The sequence below is a fragment of the Colossoma macropomum genome, unplaced genomic scaffold (genome assembly GCF_904425465.1).
Source record: "Colossoma macropomum unplaced genomic scaffold, Colossoma_macropomum, whole genome shotgun sequence".
Classification (NCBI taxonomy): domain Eukaryota; kingdom Metazoa; phylum Chordata; class Actinopteri; order Characiformes; family Serrasalmidae; genus Colossoma; species Colossoma macropomum.
This window is the reverse complement of record NW_023494810.1, coordinates 917,213-933,226: the sequence shown is the minus strand read 5'-3', so window position 1 is coordinate 933,226 and position 16,014 is coordinate 917,213. Positions and strand designations below refer to the sequence as shown.

Here is a 16,014-nt window from a genome sequence, read left to right as displayed (position 1 = left end):
AAACTATATACTTGGCTTCCAATTTCAAATGCATGACATTAAAATATCTGGCACTGGTCCCATGTTTTTGATTAATGTTTTCCATGATGATTAGTGTGATATTGTTCAAATATACTGAAAATCTTTAAAAGCAGAATCAGATTTGTAGGTAATAATAAAATAATCCTCCTTTACAGTAAAATAAAGCTCTGCTGATCGTTCAACACAGTTTAACAATAAATGGTCTTAAACTCTGGAGTTAATGTAGAACTGCTAATTCACCCTTTAACCCTGAAGATCAGCGCAGACTGCTGGTCACCATAGCAACACAGACAACAGTCTCGCCTAGCTAGTAGCTAACGAAATGGCAAAGAGAGAGATTTAAGACGAACATCGAAAATTTGGAGACAAATTGACATTTTTTGTTTATAATCACTCCTGCTGGTTTGCTGATACGTTTAATCTGCAACAAGAAACTGTCAAACACTAAAAAGTCGTAAAGCTGAAGTCAGTTTCTCATTCGCCAGCTTCTTCGTTTGAATTTTCCCATTCCACCTTAAATGGTGCAGCAGTTACTGCCAGGCACTATTTAGCGAGGAGCTGACTTAAGCTTCATAAAAAATCGAATGTTGAGAGACATTTTACAAGAAGCTATTTTGCTTTTGAGAAAAGTTTCCTGCTGGAGATGTGAGAAAAGCGGTTGTAGCTGAGCTGAAGCTTAAAGCAGAGCAAAGTAAGTCTGTGTTTTTGTTTATATTATATTTTTTAGCCTATACTAGCACATCAGCACACACTGAGAGATATGGGTTGCTGACCCCTTTACTAAGTAATACTAAAAAATACTATAAAAAACAAAAAAACAGAACCCCACCTAAACCATACCACCCACTCCCCAGCCCTCGTCCTGGCCTGCTGAATTCTCCCCCTAACAAAAAATGTAAAAGTTGGCAGTGCTGAAAATGCTAAAGCTGTAAAGTGAGAGGTGTAGGCAACGTGCAGCACAGATGCTGTAATGTAACAGAATGAAATTAAACCCAAAAAAGAAAAGAGACTGTAGCGGCCATTTACTTCAACTGTGACTTTTAAAAAGATGCTAATAACGCTATACACGGCTTAATTAATGAAATCTGAAACAGAGTGTTAATCATTGGATGTTATATACTATGCTAAGTTTAGCTAAACATCTGAGCTGCTACAGATGCTAGCAGAAGGCTAAGCCATATACTTCCATAGGCATGAATTATGCTTGAGATTAAAGCGTTTGGCATCACGCCCACATTTCTGATCAATGTACTCTATGATGTACATTTAGTATATATGGAATATATGTCTATTAATATAGCTGAGAGCCCTGAAGTTCATAATGTGGGGAGTGAATTAGCTCTAGCGTGACCAATGCGATACGAGGGCATGACTAGCAACGGAACAAGCCTTCAAGGAATGCTGGACTGCCTTTATTCAAAGCGAGCTCAATCTCAAAGCAAATGTTAGCGTGGCGACCCATGGAGATGAAGGCAAGAGTGTTGGGGGCTTATTGGAACAGAATGACAGCGCAAATCAATACAGAGAGTAGATATGCACCATGGGGAGGCCGGCTGAAGAGGCCTGATTGGGTATTAGAGGAAAAACCCCTGAAGGGGATTACTGGATGGACACTGTGATAAATAAAGAACAGATATTTGAAATTACGTGCATGTTGACGCGCACACACATGCACTAATGAGGGATTTTCATTCAGTTACATGTCTGTGTGTGTTTCTGATCACGCTGAGGTGCCTGGGTATGTGTGCACTTATGATGTTTGGAAGGATTTAAAGGATTCTGATATATTTTCTATGCTAATTTTTCTTTTTTAAACCAAATGTCATTACAGATGTTGTATGCATTTTTTTAAAATAATAGTTTGATGGAAAAATCAAATTCACAGATTTTTCCCTATCTTAAATCAGACTGCCCAAAGTTTGCTTCTTCAGTTTTGCACTGGATGCTGGTAGGCTAATGTAGCTAACTACCAATGGAAGCTTATACACACCAATTAGCATCATGCAAACTGCATACCTAATCATCAAACCCTTGAGTCGAGTCCTCAAAGGGGCATTTGGGCCTAAAATGTTTAAGTGTCTAAGGCTATGTTTACGCAGCAGGTAAAAGTGGCCCAAATCCGATCTTTTTCTTCATATGTGACACAGATGAGTGTCTGTGTGTCAGTGTGAACAGATAAACACACTGAATCTGACATTTTTAATCCTGATTTGAGACGCTTTCATACGTGGTACTGAAATCTGATCCGTATCTGATATGTGGCAATGCGACTCAGTCTGAACAGCCAGATCAGAATTCATGCGGTTTTTATGTCAATCCAACTCAACATTCGTCCTCATAAACATTTAGGCTGATATTTCTGTACAGAAATTAGAAGAGATGAATCCAAAACCCTCCGTGTTTGAAGAGATTTCTGAAGAAATGTCTGAACGCGGCCGCAGGAGAACGAGGCTGCAGCGTCAAAGAACAGTTAAAAGTCTTAAAGCAAAGTTTAAAGAATCCGAGGACACCAACCAAAGAAGTGACCGCGCCTTTTTATGGCTCGAACACATTCTGGGTGATGAGCCCAGCTGTCAGACAGTGAATCTTATGATGGCTCCTGTGATGCTGGTGAAGATGAAGCTGATCCTCTGGGAGCGACTGGCGTTCGTTGGCGGTCGTGATTGTTTACCTCTGGATGAGCCGTGAAGCAGCGTGACGCTCTGTTCTTTTGTGCATACGGGTCAGTCTAGGAGCTGATCTGTTCAGACTGATGTCGCATACAGATCACATTTAAAAGATAATCTGAACAGTCAAACAATTTGGTGATTTGGTGAGAAAATCAGATTTGGGCCACTTTTACCTGCTGTGTGAACGTAGCCTAAATGTCTACAGGCAAACAGTGAGTGCAATGTGCATGCGGCAGGATGCAGGTGCGAATGTCTGTAATCCAAACTTCATCATCATTACATGCAACAGACATTAAACAGGTAGGCAGAGCTACCACAGGCATAATTATTTAAAACCATATGACATAATAGGCAAAAGTCCAATACAAGAACAAAAGAAAACACAGGATATAGCAGGTCTGAAAAGAATGACTTAGAAATGTAGTTTATGCACGACATCACAATGAACAATGACAAATGTCTGAGTATATTTACCAGCCTTAATGAGCTCTAAAACGAGGAGCAGGTGTGTGTGTGTGTGTTTGTTTTCATATAGTGTCAGAAATGTAGGAAAATGAGAGAAAACAGGGCTCACTTTGCACCCACCCCCCCAAAAAAGTATGTCCATTTATTGTAAAGCTAAACCATTCTGTGCATGAACGATGCATTGATGATGCATAAACCTAAACACAGTTGGAAGAAATAAACTGTTCGGTTTTTGTACCATTAAAAAAATCTTTAAAAGGGGATCGGAAGCCTTCGTAAAGCTTGCATCAATTCTAAGTCAAAGCAATTTTCAAAAACAGTTTTGTTGATCAAAGTAAAACACTGGAAATGCTACATTTTAAAGCTAACCTATGTAAGTTTGGGGGATTTGGAGACCTCTCCAGTGGAATTTGTATTTGCTTGCAAAGTACGCAAGAACATTTTGTAATGTGGGTTGTGTTTGAACCCCTTCCTCAGAGTTCAAGTTTGGTTAAAGCTTGGTGAAGGATGTGTCTTCTGAGGATGGAAGGCTATGTTCACATTTCAGGCCTTATTGCCTAAATCCAATTTTTTGCTCAAATCTGATCTCTCTGACACGATGGTTCACACTCGTTAGGTAAGTGATTCTAATCTGTCATTAATGTGACGAACCGGCGTCCAGAAATGACCCTCATGAGCTCATCCTACTCAGTAACGTCACGTGAATGAATCACGAGCATCATCAGCACAAACTAACGAGCAGAACGAGCTTCGCTGAGAAGATAATTAACTCTGATCAGCTCTCAGCTTCATTATTAGAGCGAGACGAAGGAGAAAAAGGTGAGATGAGCTGCTTTTCCACCGTTTACAGGCTTTAACTTCTGTTCGGCGCTGCTGCCATGGTAACGCTGAATGATGGAGCAGTGCAGTGGAAAGAAAGCACGTGAATTCTGATCTGAGCGTCACATTAAGGTCACATGGCCAGAAATCAGATACGTATCTGATCTAGAACCACATATGAAAGTGACTCAGGTCGGATTTGAAAGGATCAGATTTGCGTGTCCATACAGATCTGAGTCACATTAGGGCAAAAGTCTGATTTCTGTCACTTCAACCTGGTACTGTGAACGTAGGCTAAGTAAATTATCTGGTATTGTCATCAAATCTGGATTGGGCCAGATCTTTTTCTGAGGCTGTGCGTGTGAGGTTAGTATGTAAAGATGTACGATGTGCCCAGGAGAAAAAATGGGAGGGGACGCCAATAAAAACAAAAGTGCTGTGTGTCTGTGTTGTTCACTCACCCTCAGAAAGGAGTCCAGTGAGCCATTCTCCATAAACTCAGTGATGATCATGACGGGGCTGCTTTTGGTCACCACTCCTTCCAGATGGATGACGTTGGGGTGGTCAAACTGTCCCATGATGCTCGCTTCACTCAGGAAATCCCGCCTCTGCTTTTCTGTGTATCCAGATTTCAGCGTCTTAATGGCCACGAACATCTCGCGCTTCCCGGGAAGCTTCAGGTTCCCACTGCACACCTCCCCAAACTCTCCTGAAGAGCAATAGGACAGAGCTCGCTCTTAAAGGTGGTCGATATGGCAAAACTATAACATCACAATACTTGAAGACACTGATACAGCAATACACTGTAGTGCTGAAAACAGTGGTGACATAAAATGGTGTATTTTATGGTGGTGGTGAATTAGGCTGGCATCCTAGCAGCTACTTTGTTGTTGTTGTTGTTTACAGGTTTTCTACAACTGGTCTAAATCTTCTCTTATCATCCATGCAGCTTGTCAGTGTTCCAGAAATCCTGATAATATCAATATGGAAAGAATAATTTATAACCTTATGTTTCCCTCTTGAATCTTATAGGAGAAAAGGGAGGATAAATGTACGAAATGAAATAGGTCTGATGTTACCTGCTCCGATGACCTGCTCAATCTTCACACATGAGATGTCGATCTCCTTGGCGAATTCTCTCACTGCCTCATTGGGGTCTTCATAGGTGAACGGATCAATGTAGATCTTCATTCCTGGCGTCACTTGGAAACACAAAGAGCAGCTATAATATTTAAGGCTCTGTGTGGTCACTTTAGCTCGCTGGAAAAAGAAACTCAGAAAGATTCAGGTCGTGCCTCACGTTAACCTCCCACTCCTAAAGGAACAGCTTCAAACGAGCTGATATGGCTAACAGCAAATGGAAGTCAGTAGTCACTAATTAATATGTATTTTGTGTAATTCTAAATGAGAGTTGTTTGTTTTCATGATATTATTGGTAATGGACTAAATTATTTCTTTTTTGACTCAACTATTCTATTCCTAATGGATTATTCCTTCAGTCTTAAGACAGGGGTGTCAAACTCAACCACTAAAAGGGCCATGTTAAAAAGTGTCAACAATGCATGGGCCAGCTGTTTTTATTTCATTTTTACTGAACATCATGACCACAACTGAACCATTGTTTATTCAATATATGCCAAAACTGCAAAATAGGTACTGAATACATACATATACATCATCTAAACCGCTTATCCTTCTGGGTCGCGGTGGGGTGCTGGAGCCTATCCCAGCTGTCATTGGGCGGAAGGCAGGATACACCCTGGACAGGTCGCCAGTCCATCGCAGGGCAGACAGACAGACATACACATTCACACACACAGTCACACCTAGGGGCAATTTAGCATGTCCAATCAGCCTGACTGCATGTTTTTGGACTGTGGGAGGAAACCGGAGTACCCAGAGGAAACCCACGCAGACACGGGGAGAACAGGCAAACTCCACACAGAAACGACCCTGGTCACCCGGCCGGGAATCAAACCCAGGCCATTCTTGCTGTGAGGTGACAGCACTACCCACTGCACCACCGTGCCGCCTTTACTGAATACATGAACTATTCAAAAATAATTCAAAATAAAAATAAAGTGTATTATATATAACAATAGGCTACATTGGCTACAGATAACTGTTAAACCTCTTTAAATGTCAGGGGGTAGGCACTTTAACCTATTGCTGTTGGAGAAAGAGGGTTAGAACGTACACTATGTAGCAGTGCATGCTGGGGACTGTAGTGCAGCTTAGGGTGAAACGGGCTGATAATAGTAGAAAATTAAAATAGTTTTGTGGGCCGAATAGGGCTGTGCCACGGGCCTGACTTGGCCTGTGGGCCTGGAGTTTGACACATGGGTCTTAAGACTGTGCTACTACACATATTAACTACTATACATTATTCACTAACCACTATACATGACTTAGTAAGTGCTATTATTCAGTAAATACTATGAATTATTCAGTAACTTCCATGAAATGTTCCATAACTACTAGGAATTCTTTAGTAAGTACTGAAAATTATTCACAAAGCACTACAAATTATGTACTATTATGATTTATTCACAAACTTCTATGAATGATTTGGTGACTACAATAAATTATGCACACTGAGCCTTATGAATTTACAAACTACTACAGATTATTCAGTAACTACTTCAAATTATTCTGTACCTTCCGTAAATTATTCACTAACCACTATGAATTGAAATGAAAATGAAATGAAATGAACATTTTAGCCAACTGTGTCTGAACACATCGGAATTAGACCTCCGCATTTAACCCATCCGTGCAGTGAAACACCACATACACACTAGTGAACACACACACACTAGGGGGCAGTGAGCACACTTGCCCGGAGCGATGGGCAGCCCTATCCACAGCACCCGGGGAGCAGTTGTAGGTGCCTTGCTCAAGGGCACTTCAGTCACATACTGTCAGCTGAGGGGATTGAACCGGTGACCTTCCGGTCACAAGGCTGGTTCCCTAACCTCCAGCCCATGACTGCCCCCTTAATCACTACTAGGATTGACTCAGTGATTACTGTAAGTTATTCAGTAACTCCTCTGAGTTACTCACTAACTACCAGGAATTATTCATTAGCAACTATGAAACTAATCTATACTGTATGTAATTATGAGACTGAGGAATTAGGAAGTGTGGACCCACGTAGAGGCCTTTGCTTGCAGAGTGCAAGGACACAAAAAAATGGATTATGTAGGATTATGCAAAACGGCTGCTCCCCCTATAGCTCTTGATGGTGCTTGGCGCTGGAATATCTTGTGGCTGTAGACTGTGAAGTATGACAGTGTTTCCAGAAGCTTCAGTAGGGCTGTTTAGTGTATGGTGCAGAGCGTCATGGCCGAGACGCTATCAGCCATTTCCGCTGCAGCAAATCAAGCAGCCTTTGATGGCAGGTAAATTGGCTTAAGGTGGCATTTAAAGTGTTCAAAGACTTGGAGTGAGCCATGCTTTAAATCCGATTATTCAGACACAGCTCCACATCTGGCCCTGGGCACTTTAATGGCCGTTGTGCGCTCATGCGGTCGGCTGGGAAAGCTACGTGAAGGAGAGTGGGACATGTGGGGCTTTGCGTTATGTGTCTGCACCAGGAACAGGAGGAGAAAATGAAAGGAAAGAAGTGAAGAGTGAGAGAATAAAGAAGCTTTATTGCTATAATGCATTTCCAGTGTTGGGGTAGAGTGCTCAGTTCATAGCACTCATACTCGTAACAGTCCGTAATTCGTAGTAATATAGCAGTTTTTTTTTAATTTAGAAAAAAAAATGTAATTAAGAAAATAATACCACTTTACCATGCTCAGTGTAGTAACTAGTCTCAGTCTCAGTCTCGAATGCTCCGCCCACACGTACAAACTATCAGGTTTTGTCATTCTGGCTTCAAACGTCCATGCACCAGGTTTATTTTGTCAAATTGGAAACTTTTACAAAAAAAGCAGTGGCGCAACATTTCTAGAAGGTATTTAAGAGCTTTCTTTGAAGCATTTCAGCTTTTAAGCAAGAGATTCTCTAATATTTGCATACCAGTGTTTTTGGCACAAGTCTGTTTTTGTTGTAGCCCCATTTTGAGAATCGCCTGCCCATGTGCATCAAACAAAATCTGTTGTTGGCTGTTCTGTACATCAGTCAAAAGGCCCTTTCCTGTTAAAGTAGTCAGCTTTTGGCCACGTTATTGGCTGCACACTCTAAAGATAATCAGATAAACAGCAGTCTGGCTTGCAGAGTACTAGTAATATGGGTTGCGTAATCTGAGTACTTGTTACCAGAGCAGACTCTTTAAAACAAAGGCCTCTTTGCGAGATGCCATCAAAGAAACACCTTCAGTTCCCTAAAAAAATCTGAGTGGAAGGTTCAATTTTTGTAAATAAGAGTGAATGTCAAGAACCATTTTAAAATTTAAAGAAGAACCTAACCTAAAAACCTTTTGAAAGGTTCTTCACACTCAGCTCTTTTTCACTAGAACTGAGTTTTCTGTGGCATCAATCAAAGAACTCTTTAAGATACGTCTGAAAATAAGTTTGATCAGACGACGGTTAAATACTGCTAGTTTTACAAATTACACTTTTGATTAGGCGACATCAGTAAATAAGTCTATTAATTTTCTAATTCACAGTGTGCCCATAAACTGCATTAATAGCTGTGCTATGTTTATTAACAACAGTTACAGTAATATGTGAAACCAATTTACGAACTGTGAAACTAAATACAGAAATCAGACAGTCTGAAAGTAATAAGACGAAATTATACCTTTAAATCCCATGTGTTAAACATAAGTCAGGCCCATGACACGTTCCTATTCTCCTATCCTATTCTCATTAACCCATTTCACCCTGAGATTCACTACATTTCCCAGCATGCACTGCAACAGAGTTTGAGTTCCATAAAAGACGCCTGGTGTTTGGATCAAGCAAAACAACTACCTAAAACAATTTATTTAATATTTTGGAATTATTTTTGAATAAGTATTCAGTGCCTACTTTGCTGTTGCAGTTCTGGCATATTTTTAATGAACAATGGCCCATTGGGGTCGTGGCAAAATGTTAAGTAAAAATAAAATAAAAACGCCGTCCGTGTCTGGGAGTCCAAGACAGCACAATTGTCCTCACTCTCTGGGTGGGTAGGATGGCCCACGTTCGGCTGTCCAATGACGTTGCGTTAGCGGTAGTTCGAAAAGATGCAGCAGAGCTTCACAGGACTTGGCTTGTGCTCACCCTCACCGCTAGTGGTAGCGAGTGATTAGGGGGGTTCTAACTAGGTGGGTGGAATTGGAAACTACTAAATTGGGGAGGAAAAAAATAATAAAAATAAATAAAATAAATAAACACAGCTGGCCCACGGATTTGCTGAGATTTTTTAATATGGCCCTTTTAGTGGTTGAGTTTGACACCCCTGCTATAAACCTTAAGCGCTCTGAAATACTTTTAGTCATGGAGTTTGAGTACCCGCTCTGAAAAAACTGGAACACGTACGTCTTCAGCAGTCAGGGAACATAACTCTACCACATTCTGTTGCAGTTATATCTTTTAGTTGCATTATTCACTCTGACTCAACTCCAGGCTTCATTATTAATGAAGACCTGGATGTAGTTTGAGCAGATTATAAGGGGACATATTAACAGAAAGGATTTGGGTGACTATTAACTTCTGTTGTTAGCAATGTTAGCCTTGTAGCTCCAGTGTTAAACTATAGAAGAAGCACTTGGAAACCAAACAGTAGCTGATTAGCTACACCTGGGGAAAGAGGAAAACTGTGTAAATTAGATTTTCCATCGAACCCTTCCTACAAATATGGCCCTGTTCACTGGGAAAAGGAATGTTGTGTACATTAGGAATCCATTAAATGTAAACAACTGGAACTCAGGGAGCGTCTTTTACCTTTGAGGGTATATTTATGGTGTTTGTATCTTGGAGGACTAAAATGTACCTGCACAGCACTTTTTTCTGGCAGTGCACCAGGATTCCATTTCTTAAGTGATCTACTAACACTGAGTATTAGGTAGAGAAAGGAGGGAAGTGAAGTGTAAAGAGAAACGTCTTTAGATGAGTTTGAAAGGAACAGAAGTGCAGGTCTGTGAGAGAGAATTCCAAAGTTTAGCGGCTAATAGCTGAAAATATCAAATCAAAGAGAAACTATCTGGATGTGCACGAGGTCAGAACGCGCCATTTCAGCGTAATCACACGACAACGCTCTTCTGTAGACCTCCTCGAGACCCCACTATGTCCACACTGAAGAACTGATCTATCTATTAAAGGAGATTCTAATAGGTCACAGCGGGAGCGGAAGCAGTGTGACCTCACCCATGAGTCTAAGTGCCGGCCTGTTTAACTGAAAGCCGCCTCACGTTTTAAGACGGGAGAGAAAGGCAGTGAAATTGAGTGATAGAGGAAGAGGTGCAGCGGGTGTTAATGGACGGATGGATGGATGGACGGGCGGCTGCTGGCCTTGGCTTTCCGGAGTTCACCACTCCACGCTCGGGCAGAAATGACTTCCATAAATACGCCATTTACCTCCAATCTCCCTCCATTGATTACACCAGACTAAAGCTGCCTCAATTGATAAGCAACCGCAACGGAGAAATGAAAAATCTCTGGAGGAAAAAGTGCCTGAACGTTTTCATTCAGCAGGGCGAGTGAGAGAGGAGAGAGGGAGAGATAAGAAAGCTAGAGAGAGAGGGAGAGAGAGGGAGAGAGAGGGAGAGAGGGAGACAGGGAGAGGGAGAGAGAGAGAGAGAGAGAGGGAGAGGGAGAGAGAGAGAGAAATGGGGAGTAAGGCAGAGATCAGACAAAAGAATGAGAAAGAAAAAGAGAGAGAGGACAGAGAAGAGAGAGAGGGATGGAGAGAGAGAAGGAGAAAGTGACAGAGGGAAAGAATAAGAAAGAAATTTAGAAAGAGAGAGAAAGAAAGATAGAGAATGAGAGAATGAGAGAGAGAAGGAAAGAGAAACAGGCAGAGAAAAGAGAGAGAAAAAGAAAGAGAAGTAAGATGGGAGTGAGGGAGAAAGAACGACATAGCGGGAGGAGAGAGAGAAAGGGAGTGAAAGAAAAGAGAGATCGAGACAGAGAAAGTGACAGAGAGAGAGAGAGAGAGAGAGAGAGAGGAGAGACATAGAGAGAGAAGAGCAAGAAGAGAAAGAAAGCGAGAGATGGAGGGAGGGTTGGAGAGAGAGAGAGAGAAAGAAGAGAGAAAGACGAAGAGAGAGAAGAGACAGAGAGAAAGGGAGTTACATATGTTATTTTAGGTCAATAGCCACATCACACAATCACAACACTGTACCGTCTAAGACGTTTTGTTTATTTCACATTTTTTCTTTTTAATTGTTGTGTTAATACTATGAAGTTTGGTCAGTAGACTCCACCTACAAGCACAGCCACTGGATCACGGGCCGCTGAATTCTGTAGCTTTGTCTGCTCCCTCCTGAAAGATCTGCATGAATTAGGGTGTGCTTCATGTAAATGATATGTAAATGAGGCGCTGGCAGGCTGATGCTTGATTTCACGCACTGAAGCTGAGTTATCATCTGCACTCAGTTTCCACGTCACATAGAAGCTTGGTCATAATTTAAAAATTTTTGTCAAATTTGCATCATAAGTTGAAATTAAAGTTGTTTTAATCTTGTCAGTGGGTGGAGTTTATCATTTATCATTATCACTGATAAATACCCCTCCCCCCACCCCATCAACAAATGTTTTCATTAGTAATTTCTTTGACTTGTGTAGATTTCCTATACAGCTTGTCTGCTCCAGCAACAGCAGCTAGGAGAGAATGCATTTGTGGGCGGAGCATCGAGAGATCAACTGAAAAATGACAGCGAAACTCAGTGAGTCCCGGAGCTTTTGTCCTGTAGTGTATGTGTATGAAACAGGGTAAGGACACTCACTGTGGCCGCTGGTGTAGTGCTGCAGCTTGTCCGTGTATTCCGAATCGGCTCTCTCGAAGCCACGGCTGGTGGGACAAACAAACAAACACGCTGTAGTGGTGGTCTTAGGAAGGCAGTAAAGAAAAGGAAATAACTGGACGGCTCCAGCAGTGTCCAGGTCATTAAAGCCGTCTTTACGAGCTGTGGTGCTCTGGTAAAGTCCACTAATGAATGATATCAGGAAAACACTCTCCAGCTCTGTGATTGTGCATAGCTGGTGGTCTAATTATTGGCGAGGCTGCAGTGCAACGGCTGGGAATATCACACAGAGTACAGGCCTTATCATTCAATTCTGATTTTTTTCTCAGATCAGATCTTTCTGACTCTGTATTCATGCTTGTTAGCCAGAATAACAAGAAGTTAAATGAATGAAAAAAAACAAAAACAATTTTTTTCAATAATGTATTCAAAAACAGGATCACTTCAATAGTGAAAAATTTATTTTAAAACATGATTAAATGGTTAATAACTAGAGAGGAACAATCACTGCCCTCAGAAAAGGCCTAATGATTTCTCACAACTAAAAAACACAGGTCATAATTTGTAGTTCTTTTTTTTTTTTTTTAAGAATCACCATCCTTGTTGTAATTCAACTCTGGAACTATTGTAGTAATACGCATATATAATTGTTAAGTTTTAGTAAAAATTATAAAACGGAAACTCGTCCAATCAGGTTTGGCATCTCCACAATATCTATACAGCCAAGTGAGCTCTCCCATTGGTTAGGACTTCAGGAGCTGAACTTATGTTTTCATTATGGATAAGTTTCATTGAAAAAATAAACAGTGGCTCATATATTGTTATTTTCATAACCTACATGCACAGTATACTATATCAGATGGTTGTTACTTTTACTGCTGTAAACTGCTGTTTCTATTTTCATTCTGTCGCTGTTTTTAACCAATTTTCATTGAATTGTTACTTTATTTTATAACTGTTTTCGATTATGTTCAGTGAATGTTAGTTTTTGTTCCATGTTTCTAGTCCTTCTCTTTAGGCCTACATTGGAAAAGTATAATATCTAAACTTAATTTCTTCTGAGTCAAGGATGAAAATGTACTTTTATTCTCTGGCCTTTGGAGTTAGTGGGTATTAAGTTTTGTAAAATGAGTTAAAATGCTTTCCTACTGTAAAGATTTGTGTATTTTTACATTCTTGCTTTTTAATGCTGTCATGCATTGATCTCTTTCATGACACTATGGTGAAGCACTTTGATTTACAGTGAATTCTTTTAAATGTACTACATAAATAAACACTACTATTAGAGTGAACACGTAAAACTGACTTGAATCTGATCTGTACTGCTTTAATCCTGTAATGTGAATGCGACCTAAACCTGGTCAACAAAGCCCGGAACACACAAACTCACCGGTTACACACGATGATGATGACCACCAGAGCAATGAGGAAGACCAGTCCAGCAGCTGCTGAGCCGATGATTAGTGGCAGCTTCTCCTGGATGCTGGTGTTGTACTCTTCTGTAGAGACATTACATTACATTACATTAATGTGATTGAATAAAACACAAAACTGAATTTTCACAGCGTAATGTCCCGTGTGCCCCGTCCACACAGTCCGTACATACAAAATAAGCTGCAAAAGAATTAATGTAACAAACAAACATCTGCATAGCATCACCTATTCAGTCTACAGCAGTCTAACACCGCCCACTGCTGCATACAGTCTGTACTGAAGTTACTGCAGTGGAAGATGCAAAGACAACCATTCTACATTAAGCTGTTGTAAAGCAAAGGATCATTGCAGCCTTTCAAAGGATCTGCGCAACTGAAAGGAGTGGCTGAAGTCTATTTTTGCCCATGTTATTTCAGCCTGGATTGCTTTTTTGATGGGAAATAGCCAATCAGAACAGAGGTCATTTCAATATCAATGCTTTGACACAAAAACCTTGCATCTCCATTTTTGTCGCTTTTCATCTGTTTGCACAGTTTGAAAACTCCAATTATCCTTTGCCTTGTGTTAACATTTCATGATGAACTGACCAACAGAAATAGCCCTAAATTACTTGGAAAAAACTGTGTCACAATAACTTTTATTACAAGAGTCCTGGGAAGAAAAAGAGGGCCTTTGAGAGACAGCAAGGCCAGTTATGCTCTCGGTGATTTCCACTGATGGATGGGGCATCGCCCGGGACCTAAATCTCCTGATGACATGGTGAACGTTTAGACACTTTTTGATATTTTACATTAAAAATGTCTTGATTCTACACAGCCGTACTTATATAGTCCACAGATTGGTTCAGCTCTGATAAACATGTCTGTTACGCTTTCTAACAAAATTCACAACCCCTTAAAAGGGAATTCAGAGTAAGGCTCAGTCATTTGGCCGTGCATGCATATCATAAGCCCCTCCCCCTCCCCACTCACTTTACTCTGATAGGATGAACACAGATGCCTATTTTGGTTACGGACAGTGGTTTCCAGAAAAGACGATGAAGGAGAAAAAGAGCGAGGGGCGTATCGGCGATACTGTTTTATCTCTCGCTACGCTGTTTTGAACTACTTTCCAATACTGTACTGAAATCATTCCACCTTTAATAGACTTAGGGGAAATAATTATAAGAAAGATGTTGAATATAGAACCTTTAAGGCATGAACACCATCAGGGATCTGGTTAACACCTCCATATAAACCCCGAGTGGTTTGTGTCTATATCTGATCCACCCTGCAGCAGTAGAGACTCTGCAGAGACTCTCACCGGGTCACACAGCAGCCTGCAGCGCAGACTCATGCAGGTGAGAAACCTTCAGCAGCCCCCAGCAGGCCACAGTGGGGGATTCTGGGACAGGCTGCCCTGTGCTGGATGTCTTGATGCCTGGAGGGAAGACACGGCCTGTGCCTAGCGCTCCCCCGGCATATGGGCAGGCGTTGGAGAGTGTGTGTTAGGCTGTACGTGTGTTCAGTGTGGGACAGACGGCTGGGGATGCAGGGAGAGTGCACAACTTTCTCTCTCTCTCTCTCTCTCTCTCTCTCTCTCTCTCTCTCTCTCTCTCTCTCTCTCACTCTCACACTCTCACACTCTCCCTCTCTCTGCATATCCTAATTAAAGCCTATCCAAGCACCACACAGACACAACAGCCTCGCTAACCGCCAGCTAACTCCCTGTCGAAGCCCTACGGAGGCAACCAGCGAGGACGTGACTGGCATTAGACGCTCAGAGCATCTGAATTAGACTGGGGAGACAGGGCTTGTTATTATGAGTAAACAAAACTCACCGTTGCCAGTTTTGATATGAACACAGCCTGTTTACGAAGGACCCCTAGTGGTAACGACACCACTGTCTACACTCATGTCGCTACTTAAAAACATGATTTGCATTAAGTGAACAGAGATGAAATCATTGAAAGCTGCATGTAAACCTTCCTATTAGCATGCGACACTGGAATTTGTTCATAACATGAAAGACCACGTCTGCTTAAAGGGGAATTCCACTGAGTTTTCAAAATTTCTGCATAATTCAGTGGCTGAGATGTAAACAAAGTTATTCAGAGCGGTTTGATGTGAAACGGTTCATTGTAGAGAAACTTACTGACAGATTTCTGTACAGTGGTGGTGATAGGAACCAGGGGTCACTATGTCTACAGCACAAATATAGCCTTTTAAGTTACCATTCAAAAGCACCAGTGAACCTATACACGTCTGCTGAGTTTTAATATGTAATGGTGATAATGGTAAATGGATAATAAATCTAGGGTTAAGGTTGTTTTAGGCCAAAATTTCATCACAAAACTATTAAAAAACAGCGTCTCAGACATCAGGCGGTGTATTGATAACCATCATGTATTAACTTTTATTGATGTTTTAGAGGCATTTAACTCTTCAGATGTCTGGTTCCTATCATCAACACTGTGAACAATTTTGACTTGGTAAGTTTCTCTAGAACTGAGAGTTTCACACTAAACCACTCTGACTGACTATTATGTATTAACTTTTAAAAATCCAGTGGAGTTCCCCTTTAAAGGAATAGGCTGGCCAAAATAAAAAAAAGTAAACATTTAATCATCAGTATATTTATCGTAAACCTACAATTGTTTCACAAAAAACAATAATAAGAAAATAAAATTAATTATGAAAATTAAAATAAAATCATATAAGGCAATTACAT

The 16,014-nt window shown here is 41.0% G+C and overlaps 1 protein-coding gene across 1 annotated transcript in view; it reads right to left on the bottom strand.

Moving 5' to 3' along the window:
* The window catches only part of ephb2b (eph receptor B2b), a 279,294-nt gene that overhangs the window by 31,649 nt on the left and 231,631 nt on the right, over positions 1-16,014 (bottom strand). The window contains exons 8-11 of the mRNA XM_036559359.1: positions 13,262-13,370; positions 11,854-11,918; positions 5,054-5,176; positions 4,436-4,683 (exon numbers count right to left, since the gene is read on the bottom strand). Of these exons, the coding sequence (XP_036415252.1) occupies positions 4,436-4,683; positions 5,054-5,176; positions 11,854-11,918; positions 13,262-13,370 (545 nt within the window). The remainder of the gene's footprint in view (positions 1-4,435; positions 4,684-5,053; positions 5,177-11,853; positions 11,919-13,261; positions 13,371-16,014) is intronic.